This window comes from Acanthaster planci, linkage group LG02 (genome assembly GCF_054643075.1).
Source record: "Acanthaster planci isolate LZ-2023a linkage group LG02, COTS_SCS, whole genome shotgun sequence".
NCBI lineage: Eukaryota > Metazoa > Echinodermata > Asteroidea > Valvatida > Acanthasteridae > Acanthaster > Acanthaster planci.
The window spans coordinates 17,526,534-17,538,601 of record NC_141778.1 but is presented as its reverse complement, the minus strand read 5'-3'; the positions used below and the strand labels follow the sequence as shown (position 1 = coordinate 17,538,601).

Genomic DNA, 12,068 nt, shown 5'->3' with positions numbered 1-12,068 from the left:
TTTTTTCCCCCTACTTAACAATTTACTGTTTTTGGTCGTTGTTCCCTGGGCTCCAGGAGGATCCGCTGTTCCCCATTGCAGAGAAAGGGTTTCCCCACAGACTGCGGAAGCTGCTGAAGGGAGAGTACTGCTGAGAAAGACACAAATAGACAAGGGGAAATTGAGAAACTCATATGAAACAACAACAACAAAAAGCCTCATATTTTTTTAACTGGATGTCAATCATCACATGTATTTCTATTAATGAATAAAATATTTATTTTTTCTTTTACTCTCTCTTTTTTTTTGGGGGGGGGAATGCAGGCACATTTGCACAACTAGTGCCTAATTATAATTTCAGCTGTTAAAATGTCCAGAATTGGTTGGGTAACTAAAAGAAGAACTATCTTTACAAATCAGCTAGCCTACTTTGAACATTAACAGTTTGGTTTGACTGTCTTACAAAGATACATGTTACATTGCAGTGAACAGATATGTGGTGCACGCAATATGAAAACAATCATTTGTTGGAGTGGCTTAATTATGCTTAGTTGCAGCTTCAAGGCTGAATCATGAAGGACCCAGCTACAATGTGGTTGAGTTGAAGGTATGCAAATGCACCTCCGGCTGCTACCAGAAAACCCATGTGCAGTAAGTTGTGCGAATATACAGAAAAGGTGCAAAATTGTCAATTCTTAGTATGAGAGGCCAGCACAGGGTCGCAGCCTTGGGCCAATCTCTGTCACCACTGGGGGGGAGGGTAATTTGTGTACAGACCCCAAACTGGCCCTAGGGGAAAGGAGACTTACTGGTGACTCCTGGGTGGCCATGCTGGGCGTGGTGGTGTCCAGCAGGGAGGTGTTGGTGCTGCTGGGATTGCTCCAGATGGAGGAGGGGAAGAGCTCACTGCTGCTGTTCCAGCTGGAGTTGGGCGACTGGGCAGCGGGGGGCGGTGGCAGGTCCTCAAAGCTCCATGGATTGCTGGTGGCCGGGTAGAAGTTGGCCTGCAAGGGGCAAAGTGGGGTAGTACATACCAAAGTGTGATTGGAAGGGCTCCAAACGATGAATTATTTTGCACACGTATTTTGTGCAACGTGGTACTTCTCTTCTATGCCTGAGAATATTCAACATCCTCTTAGACATAAGTATATTGAAAAGTACACTTTTTTGAACATTTCCTGTTGTCCATGGTTTTCATGATGCCATTGGGGAAGACACTGCTCATGTTACACGTTTTTCTATTCAAATTGTGAAACCAAATTTCATGTATCATTCGGTTTGACATCCTGACAACAACGAACACTACAGGGATGTGGGTCAAAATAGTCAGGCCCCCAACTAGGTTTGAATTTCAATACTGCTGTATCATTTCAATGCTATCTAGCTCACTGTTTGCCCCGGTGATCTTGGGGACCCAGTCTCTGTTGACCAGCCAGCGTCAGGGTAGGTCGGTCCGAGTTGCCACAGGTTGTTGGAGGTGCTGGGCATGCCCACTCCTAGTCCAAGCCAATCTCCAATGGTTCCTTGGAAGGAAAAATACCACAGAATTATCTCAAATTGGTCATCTACATCTAGAGTTTACATTGTTTACCAAGCAGATGGTTCTGAACTACATTGATTCAAGAACTGAATGAAGGAAAATCGAAAGACGAAGTCCAGCTCGTGAAAATTTAAACAATCCTAAAACAGAGCTACAAGTCTTGACTCCAAGACACAATTGCAAGTCGTATACATTGAGTCTGCATCTGAATAATTTCAAACAATCCCAGCTCCTAGCCTTAACTCCAACATCCCACAGGCCTCCAGGTTGAAGCTGACTCCCAATCAGCAATCTACGTCCAATCAGAGTCCACAGTCTACTATCTTGGATGAAGTACCAAGTCCCAAATGCCAGTCTGAGGAAAGCGGGAGTTTATCGGGCGGCACATGAGAGTCATGTTGGGGCACTTTCCTTGCCTTTTACCTCGGCGGTCTAAGTTTGAATCCCACCCAGCCCAATATGTGGATTGGATTCTCGGTCCCCCCTGATTCCGTGGGTTGGTTCCGAATATACATTTGAGGTTTTCCTCCCACCTGTAAAAAGGCTGAACATTTCTTTACTATCTTCTCCCCTGGGGCTCCTAGGGAGTAGCGGTTCTTTAGTAACTGATAGAGTTACCCTGGTAAAATAAACAAAAAACTCACTAAATACCTTTGATGGACTGGGCCTTGGGCTGCTGTACCTCTTGTGGGTTGTAGCCTGACATGGGAGGGGGTGGTATGTCCATACTTGGCTCTCTCACGCTGTTATCCCAAAACGTCGCGGGGAAATTGGTGCCTGAAAGTAAAACAACTAAAAATTTGTGATTCCACCAATTTTTAATTAGTACAATCCAAAGCATTTTCGAGTGATAAGGAGACTTGAATGTGGCTGCAGAGCAGAGGCGGTTCTAAGGGGCCCCTGTTGAAAGCAATATCCATGATTTTTACTGCTTGGTGCACAGGGAGTTACACAGGGAGTTTATAGGCCTTTGGCATTCTTATTAAGGTTTTTTGACTGCTAACGTTGTGACCTTGGGCAAGTCAATTTTCCTGGTTTGCTTCTTGTGGAACACAAATTGGTACCAGCAACGGCAAAAATAACTATTGAACTTGATTAGTTGTTTGTATCTACAATGGCAGTATGAAGCTGTATACTCTCCAGGGAGGCAAGGTGGTTTCAGGAATTTTCATGGTCACGGTAATCAGGGGGGGGTAATTATGATGCTTTCGCCTTGATCGGTTTTCAAGATAAGTGTGTCTTTATAACCTCATGAGATGGTAAGAGTGATGGTTATGGTTGATGTTGTCATTACTATGGTCATCAAACCGCTGTCCACTCACCATGGTTGGCAAACGGGAACTTGGAGGACGCACTGGAGTAGCTGTCAGCAGACATTGGCTTCTTGGTCTCAGGCTGGCTGGCACTGGGCATGCTGAACATTCCGGGGCTATGGAGATTACAGACAACAAATCTCAAAAAAAAAATAAAAATTCAGAACGTGCGTGTCAGCAGACACTCAGGCTATTAAAAATCTCGTTGGTCTGCAGCAAAGATTTCAGAATCAGAATCTGTACCATCAGGGACACCAACAGAATGTGTGCAGTGATGTCCACAACTACCGTGCCCTTTTATAAAAAGTCACACATCCAGTCTTTAGCCTGGCTCCTGCTTTTACTGACTGACTGTTATAAACACATTTAAGTCATCAAAAACTTTAATTCTACCCAACAAAAAATGATCACCAGTGAGTCAAGACATCCTTTTGAAAAAACATTAAGACTCCGTGCAAGGTCAAGTAACAGTCATTGTCCACTTCTTAACTGCTTTTACATGACTCTACACACCAATGCACCTTGTACAAACTTCCAAGATAAGATGTAGATCTAATCAAGGTGCTGCAATGAACGTCCCATATAATCAAGAAGTATGGAAGTGCACTCCTGTTGGGTGTTCCTACCTGCTTGGCCCGGTGGATGCAGTGCTGCTGGTATCAGAGGCACTGTCCAGCATCTCCGGCTGACCGGATTGGCCAGTCCAGGGCCAGGTCCTGGTCTTTGGGGAGATTCCCTTGCTGCCAATAGCTCCTAGGATCAAGCAAGACAGAGAGAGGAAAAAATCAATTTCTCCCCCGACTTCTTGTCAACTTTAGGACGGATAGCCAGGAACTTTTGGCCAGGTTCTGTTTGATACTTTTCGAACCAGGTCTCTTGGTGCTGGTTCTGTTCCTAGCCACTCTGTTTTTCAAAGTATGCATCAGTCATCAGGTTTCAGTCATCGGACCGTTCAGACATTCGGCCTACTGACCATGAAAAGAAAAAAATGAATTCTGACAAATCAAAGGAATAAGTCAAAGATTTGGTATCTGCACGAGATGACACAGCAAGGAATCAGCCATGAATTTAAGGCGTAGCTGCGATCGGTTTTTATTAGACACAATTTTTCTGCGTCTTTGTACTCTTCTTCATTGTATGAAAACTCTTACACTCCTATTTGGTTAAATACACTGAAGAGTGTAAGCTTTTAAATAATTAAGATTATCCATGCTTTTCTGTACAACTGAGGGCGCTGTTGCTGTGAAGTCATCTACGGAATACATGGTTCAGTGCATAGGTGTTTCTGTTCAAATTGTGAACCCAGAATTTACTAACTGAGAACATTTCTGAGAGATGGAATGATGCTTTCTTATTGCTATCCACATGAACACGGAATCAGCAAAAAGAGAAAACTGAGTCCAGGAAAATTTACAAAGTGTAGGATTTTTTTGTGTACAAACTAATGTAACATTGAGGCTTCTTCCTGAGATGACACCACAGTTTGCTCATGAATATGGAAATACTCATTAGCATAAAAACCAAAAAAGGCATTAAACTACAATTTGAAATGATGTAGCAAAGGTTAAAAACAAGGATTACTGAGGCACAAAGGTGCATTTTAGAGGTTTGTAATCACAAAAAATGATTGCAGCTGCCCTTTAAAGGAAATTCTCCAGACAGATTTCAATCTTTCACACGTTGCTGACATGAAAAATGAGTGATGACTGAAAGATAACTTTCTAGAGATTAAACATAAATTTAGTGAGCTCCGATGAGGTGCTGCCAAGAGTCAGCAATGATTCAATCGCTGACAAAATGGTATACTTTAAAAGACGTATGTGTGAGTAAGTTGTTGGGGAGGAGCTTCAGAGTGGCTGTGACATTTATACCTGGACGACCAGCGATATCACCCACAGCAGTGAAAGCTGATGTCTTCTCGGGCATGGATTTGGTTTTGGCCAGTTTAGTTTTCTTTGTGCTCTCCTCGGGAGCCGGACTGGTCTCGGAGCTGGTGCCCGGCACTGCCCCGGCTACCGCCTTGCTGTAGCTGCTTGGCCGGCCGCTGGCATTCCCTGCTGCAGCAGCGGCAGCCGTAGCTGCAGCTGCCGTTTCAGGGAACTGACTGGACTTGGTGCTGGAGTTCTTTGAGCTGGAGCCCTTGCCTCGGTGGCTGTTGCTGGTGTTTGTGGTGGTAAGGGCAGCAGGGGTCGGCTGTTCCGGGTGCTTGGCTTGCACTGGCAGCTGCCGTCCCTGACTGCTGGGCATGGGCTTAACCTGCTCCCACAGAGGCGGCGGAGAATCCTTGTCCACTTCACTGCTTGGGGTGCTTGCTGTCTCACTGGCACCATCTATAGATTTGGTCGCTGCCAATCGACAAGGGAAAGAGAGAAGTGCCCAATGGTCAATCCTTTACAAACTGAGCCGGGATCAGTACTCACACTGCCAATAATGCCGACCTATCACATGAAGAATGCTCTCATTATCCGGGTAGTTACCATTAAATCTTTCTACGTAACATTTTAGCAGCATCTCAAGGGCCAAACTGGCAGTTTTGACAGGTCAGTACCGTGCTTTGGTATGTAATAAGTGCCTGTACCTTAACTGATGTACATGGATCTTAATACATGCACGTACCGTATGACAGCTGCTTCATGGACAAGCTGGACTCCAAAAATTGTGGACTAGCAGCTAAGAAGAGATTAGGTACCACAAATGACATTGTGCGGTGTTCACATCATAACAGGATCACTGAAGGGCACATGGCATGCGCACACTACTTCATGCATGCTGCAGGATGGGCCATGCATGACTAAAAGCAATGATTAGAAATACCACATGGGCCTAAGAAAGTCAAAGGTTCGTGGCTACAGACGCTTCTCACAGATGAGTGCTGCTCCCAGACACAGTCAATTGATGTGAACATGGCTTAATTTTTCAACTGAATGTGCACAAAACTCTTGCCTCTGAATGAGAGGACTGTGGCAATGCAAGACTGATCACAGCAAGCATTCAGATTTGCCGTTTCCCCCCTCACCCACGACACACACCACCTGTATATCCCTGGGATGTGAGGGAGTCAACGTACCTTGTTCGGGTTTCGCCGTCTTGAGTGCCTTCTTGGTCGCCTTAGCGGCAATCTTGGCAGCAATGGAGTGAGGCGAGGTTGGCTCCTTGGAGTTCTGCTTGACCCGACGGCCTGCTTCACCGTGCGGCACGTAGGGTAACTCCAAGGTACTACATAAAGTCAACAAATTTATACACCAAATTAAAGACAAAGAATTGCAGTGACATATTTAACAAAATCGTAAACACAAACTAACCATTTTTTTTCACAGAATGTGAAGCCTTCTTCTGTTCATGTTTTTTTTAATAAGTCATCAGAAGAACCTCTTCAATATTGAATACTTGAGCCAACAATTCATTTCCAGACAAATGAAAGCTTAGACGGTACAGTTGAAAGTTATCAGAATGGGTAAAGTTCCTCCTTATAAAATACGTAGACACCAATAATAGGACAGAATATATTGTCACCTGGGCCTGCACACGTCACCATAGAATGCAGGGTCCATCTTGGCATTTTTACGGGGTTTGGTACGGCTCTTGACGTCCTCAAATTTGAAGTCGTCCAGACCCATGCCACCCGAGGACAGGGCCTTGCTCTTGGACTTGTTTGAGGGCCAAGAGGGCTCGCTGTCAGCTTGGTGGAAAGTCTGCAAATAATAAAAGATATTAGCTTGTTTTGTCAGATGCAGAGATCACGTAAACCATTAAACTTCAAAGAAAGCTACTAAATGTTGATATTTTGGAAAGGTGGTGAATATGATCATCAACAAAGTGATCCCAACCGATATAAGTTAGCCTTTTCAGTTTTCTGCAACCCCAGAGGTACACTTTAAAGTGCTTCTTAATGTTGGTGATTAAAAGGGTGGTGAGTATGATTTTCAACAAAATGACCCAAACCAATATAATTTAGCCCTCTTCAGGTTTCAACAACCTCAGGAGTTAAGCTGAGGAATTTTCTCAAGAAGACCTTCAACAACTACCAATACAACAACTGTTAGGAGCCACAGTAGCCCATTTCTGCTCTGATGTCGATCAGTGAATTCATTCAGACAAATGCCCAAACTGATCAAAGATGCAAACTTCTCCTACCTGTTTGCCGCTTTTGTCCGATGGCTCTGACTCTGGATTGGAGCATTCGGTGGAGATTGAGGAGGAGTCGTCACGGTCCACTGCCTCCCGCATCATCTCTTCCTTCCGCTTGCTCCCGGTCATCTTCTTGTCATGCTCCTCTCTCTTGGATGTCGTAGTCGGTCGGTTGGATTTACGCTTGCTGTTTCGGGCTAATTTATTTACGCTGGTGTTTACCTCTAGGCTGTCTTGGGCTTCGTGGGCCGGCGGGTCCTGGACCATAGCCGGTGAGATGTCTTCCACGAACGATCGAGGGGATGGATGCTCTGGGTGTCTGTTACTGTTCTCTCTGCTGCTGCTAGTGTTGTTGGCGTAGTTGCTGTTCCACTCGGAGTCGACCGGGCGTCGGCGCGCCTTTCCGGTGGACCTGCGGTTGGGGGCCGCCTCGCTGGGGGAGGGCGTACTGCTGTTGGATGTATTCAACGCATTGCTCTGCTTGGCTGGGACGCTGCCGTTGGCCCAACTGTTGACCTTGACTTTGTCCTTGTCAGGTGACAGACGCCTCTCCGACTGGCTCTTGGGTTCGGAGTGCCGGGTGTTGTTGGCGACCGAGGAGGTGCTGCCTCTCGTAGACGTGGAAGGGGAGGAGGAACGCTTTGGCCGAAAAGATAACTTCTCACCCAGGGTAGAAAGAACACTACTTGTTGAACTGTACAAAGATAAGGGAAACAGACACTGAACATTGGTCCACAAGCACAAACAAGAGTACCATGTTTCAATACCGGTGAATAAATGAAAAACTGCAGGAGAACATATTACCAGTCCCATCATGAACTGACCTATCTTGTTGAGTACAGACCATGAAGTGGCCTATCATGTTTGGACTCTTTGTGTATGGGACAGGTCAGCTGGTGGTACTCTACATGGCGTGTAAAATGTCAAGCTTGAGGTTTCAAGGAAGATGTATGAGGCAAACATTTGAAGGTGCACTGGTTGGCACACTCTTCCAACTATGCGCATGCACGCATGACTAGCACTGTTCCGGAGAGAGTTGTATTCAAGCTTTGTTAGTGACACCCTAGCCATTTGTCACCTGTTATCAAAGGCTATAAAGCCCTTCATGGCAAGTTCCACCACAGGCCCCAGATTCAATCACTTGTTGCCAACACATAACTACTCGGTCTGCGGTATGTGACCCCACTCCTGTACAAGCACATGTATATGTGGACACATTGCCATTTGAAGACATCTTATTGACATCTTATTGCCATCATCCACTATTTTTACGTACGCTCAAAGTGGTATGAACAAAAATCAACCACTTTCATTCAAGTATAAAATGGATAAATGTTAACCATGACAACGCTATCACTGGTTCATTAGCTCACCTCCCCCCAACCATGGCCACTATTGTACAATAGTCACTCTGCACGGTACCCACCACAGTGCTTTCTGCCATTAAAGGGGGCCATTACAAATGTCTTGTGAACTGCTGCTGGATTTGTCAAAAGCCCTACAATGTGTGACAAAGATACAGCTTTTATGACTAGTACTCGATGTGACAGAAACTATGAGGGAACCCTTACCTGGGCTTTGCTCCCCCTCCCCCACTGGCCCCGCCCCCACCCCCTCCAATCTTGATTCCCGCTGCGATGCTGCGTAGGTCGAAGCACTTGAGCCTGCCCATCTCCCCTTTCTCCTCGGGAGGGCCAGGCTGGGTGGCAGGCATGGGCTCGGTTAGGCGTAGGGCTTCCAAGTAGGAGGCCGTCAGGATGCCCAAAAACAGGACCCCCATCAGGATGACGGAGATGATGTAGAGCAGGTGCTCCCACTGGGGGCGGGGTAGGGCGGCCGCGCAGGTGGACAGCATGTGAGGGGGCAGCGTAGCTATCAGGGTGTACTCCAGCTCCTCCTGGTTGTAGGTCAGCACCTTGAGCTGGCGCGTGATACGCGACATGGTGAAGTCTGGCGTAAAACTGTCAGAAAAGAGAAGAAACATTAATGCGATGCAGTGGCACCAATATGCAAGCGTTCTGACAAGGTCACTAGCCTTCCACTTTGCTGTAATCATTCCACCTGAGCAGAGATATAATGGATTTAAGATGTTTAATGCCAGAAAGGGTCAAGTTCCTCATAAAAACCGTCCAAAAGTATTAATAAGACACATCACAAAGGGGCCTAAGTCATTAGATTATCTGGGTAGTTTTATCACATGGTCTGGGAACTGTTGGACTCGATATGAATAGCAGACTCTTTTTGGTTTCAAAAAGCCTTCATTTTACACAATCAAAGGCAAAATTCAATGTTATGCAATGGTCCTATGAAAATGGGCTCTCTGGCAAATATGGCCATTTCAAAATTCTAAGATAATGTGCGGACTTCCTTCAAGGTACTGAAATCTTAAAAATCTATCAGGCAGTTTGGGGAGGATTTAGAAGGATAAAGGAGGACAGAGCCTAGGCACCATACAGATTGTTCAGGGGCACTGTTGCAGTTTAAACCACGCCCACTTACAAGGTGAGACAAATGAACCGGTTGTGGTACAAAGTTGGCATATCAGCCAATGACCACTTGTAATCAGAAGAGAGATTGCACATATGATATGTACTATTAAAGGTGTCAGCAATGAACTGGATTACTTTACATGGGTCCTGACATCCCTTGAAACTGTTTAACACAAAGAAGGTGTCATTGATTTCCCTTACAAAGGAGAACATTGGAGAAACCATGCAGACTCCTGATGAGGGTGCTCGAGGAATAATCTATACACTGGGGGAGCTATCACAAAATGAAGTATTTCAAATTCATTCATGTCTTCAAAACATCATTTTACTGAGCAGCAAGCTGAGATATCGTCCTGAGTCCAACTTACGCTATATCCAATCGCTTGGTTTCGTTAGGCACCAGCTCCATGGGCCGACACTGCAACACCTTGAAGCCGTAACCGTTGCAGTCGTAGCCGTTAATGCTAAAGGTTTTAATGTAAATCGGCAGCTGCCCTGTGTTTTTCAGTGTGAAGGAGCGCTTCACGGTAAAGTTTGGTGGGACCCTGGCTTTAGGGGACGACCCTGGGGAAAGACAGCGAAAGGCAAGGCACTGAAAGATTGCTTTGTTAAATTTTGTTTCAATTCCATGCAAAGTGCCACAACAATGCATAACATCGGCTCTGAAGGACTTGAGATTTTTGTGAATAAACACTCTCAGTGTGTTATGAGGGCTGGGATCAACAAATGTCTTCAATAGAGTATGTGAGCTGACAGGTCAAAAACAGGACATTACAGTCAAAATAAAATATACTGAAGCTGTGTCAATGAATCACTTACGTAGAACGGGGGTATTTCGACTTACAATCTGAGACACATGTATGCATAAAACATACAAAGTATCTGTAAAAGGACTATGGGAATGCCATACATAGGTAGATTTTTAGCACACTTGGCCACATGTTTCCAATAACGAGGGCGTGATCCCAACTCTACCGCCTCACATTCCAATGAAATTGTTGGCCTCGGCAAGGAACTTGCACAAGCACAATAAGGGAAAGGATGGATACTCACTATCGCAATCTTCCAGATGCGTGGGTTTTAGCTCAAAGAGCAGGTTGCTGTTGGGGCTGGGCATCTTGCTGTTGAACCTCAGCTCTCCCCTTGCCCCGCGCCCCCGGACCATGAACGCATCCAGAATGGTCAGGTTGTTCCTATGCAAACCAATTAGTGAGAGAGATGATGACAGGTGTTCTAGTGGCATTTCAGAGAATTGCTTTCTAAACAAGCGTGAAACAGTTTACAGCTTACATTTCTTGGACAAATGTTATGCTTGTTTGGAGGAAATCTGAAAGTTTTTTATCTTTTTTTTCATGTTTCATGAGACTTTGTACATAAATTTTATTTTGTTTTGGCACTGAATACAGAGCAGACATAATCATTCCCTTCAACTCAAATTAACAGCAAAATTCTAGCCCTCAATTTCTGCAATACAGAAGCAGACTATATTTTCTGCATTCCAACACTTCAGAGGATTTGCCATAAAATGTAAATAATACTACAAGGACTTTTAAAAACAGCAGCTTTACTAACTTTGTTCATGTTTTTGGTATCATCTCTGGCCACATATGTACTGACAAACTGGGACACTGCCAAAAGCTATGCATTGCTCAGTTGGTACAGAAATGCAACAGCATTTCATTGGCCACTGGTTTGAATCCCATCTAAGCCTTTGCTTTGCTTGCAAGAGAATTGATATACGAAAGATCAAACAGACCTCTTCCTCAATCATAAAAAAGCTGAATAAACGACTTCATACTATAGGTTTTTGTGCTCTTATTTTGGGCAAGGAATAAATTGTGTTGTATGGGGTCAGGAAACCAAAGAACCGCACTTTAAAGATCAATTTGCAATTTCTTATTTTAGTCAGCTGACCTGATGAGTATGAGCGATATTCGCTCTCGGCCGTCGCTGGGTTTAAAGCCGATGGCCACAGTGACGTTCTGGTGCGGTTTGATGGGAACCGTCAGCGCTGTCCTGTTTGGTCTCACGCCAAATGTCTCCTCTATCACACCACACGAACTGTTTTTAAGGCACTTCTCTGACGAATCCTACCCCAAGTGAAGAAAACAAAATTGCCACAAAAAATATCGCTATGCGGAAAAGTTTTGCAAAACGTCAAGGGGTTATGTGCTTCTTGGTTAGAAAAGAGAAAATGAATGGTAAGTCATGCAGTTTCTCTTTTCTATTCTTTTTTATTCTTTTCTTCTTTTCTTTTCTATTCTTTTTCTATTCTCTTCTATGACATTGAGTAAATTGATATTACAGTGTGCAATTAACATTGGAAACGTACAAGGGAAGCCATAGTGACCTTTATGAATTTTTACCCTTACAAACCACATCCTGTAAAGTGTAATTTGACAACCAGAGCTGGGAGCCATTGCCGTGGAGGCACAACCCTCGTGGACAGGTGGCACAACGCACATGGACTGGTGGCGTGTTACATGCATCTTCAACCAAAAGGACGTCATGATTTGCCACAAGCATGCGCACGTCAACTTGAAAAATGTGCCTTGTGAGACCAGTGCCACCGCAGTTACGGCATCCAATCGGATTAGTCTATAGATTGTGTTTAATAGA

General features: G+C 44.8%; 1 protein-coding gene across 1 annotated transcript in view; it reads right to left on the bottom strand.

Moving 5' to 3' along the window:
* LOC147799964 (uncharacterized) overlaps window positions 1-12,068 on the bottom strand; it is a 78,396-nt gene that overhangs the window by 13,649 nt on the left and 52,679 nt on the right. Inside the window, exons 23-36 of the mRNA XM_087148733.1 lie at window positions 11,364-11,539; window positions 10,503-10,642; window positions 9,818-10,013; window positions 8,532-8,921; window positions 6,967-7,654; window positions 6,346-6,524; window positions 5,900-6,048; window positions 4,704-5,177; window positions 3,459-3,585; window positions 2,842-2,948; window positions 2,171-2,296; window positions 1,369-1,502; window positions 789-983; window positions 27-130 (exon numbers count right to left, since the gene is read on the bottom strand). Of these exons, the coding sequence (XP_087004859.1) occupies window positions 27-130; window positions 789-983; window positions 1,369-1,502; window positions 2,171-2,296; window positions 2,842-2,948; window positions 3,459-3,585; window positions 4,704-5,177; window positions 5,900-6,048; window positions 6,346-6,524; window positions 6,967-7,654; window positions 8,532-8,921; window positions 9,818-10,013; window positions 10,503-10,642; window positions 11,364-11,539 (3,185 nt within the window). The remainder of the gene's footprint in view (window positions 1-26; window positions 131-788; window positions 984-1,368; window positions 1,503-2,170; window positions 2,297-2,841; window positions 2,949-3,458; window positions 3,586-4,703; window positions 5,178-5,899; window positions 6,049-6,345; window positions 6,525-6,966; window positions 7,655-8,531; window positions 8,922-9,817; window positions 10,014-10,502; window positions 10,643-11,363; window positions 11,540-12,068) is intronic.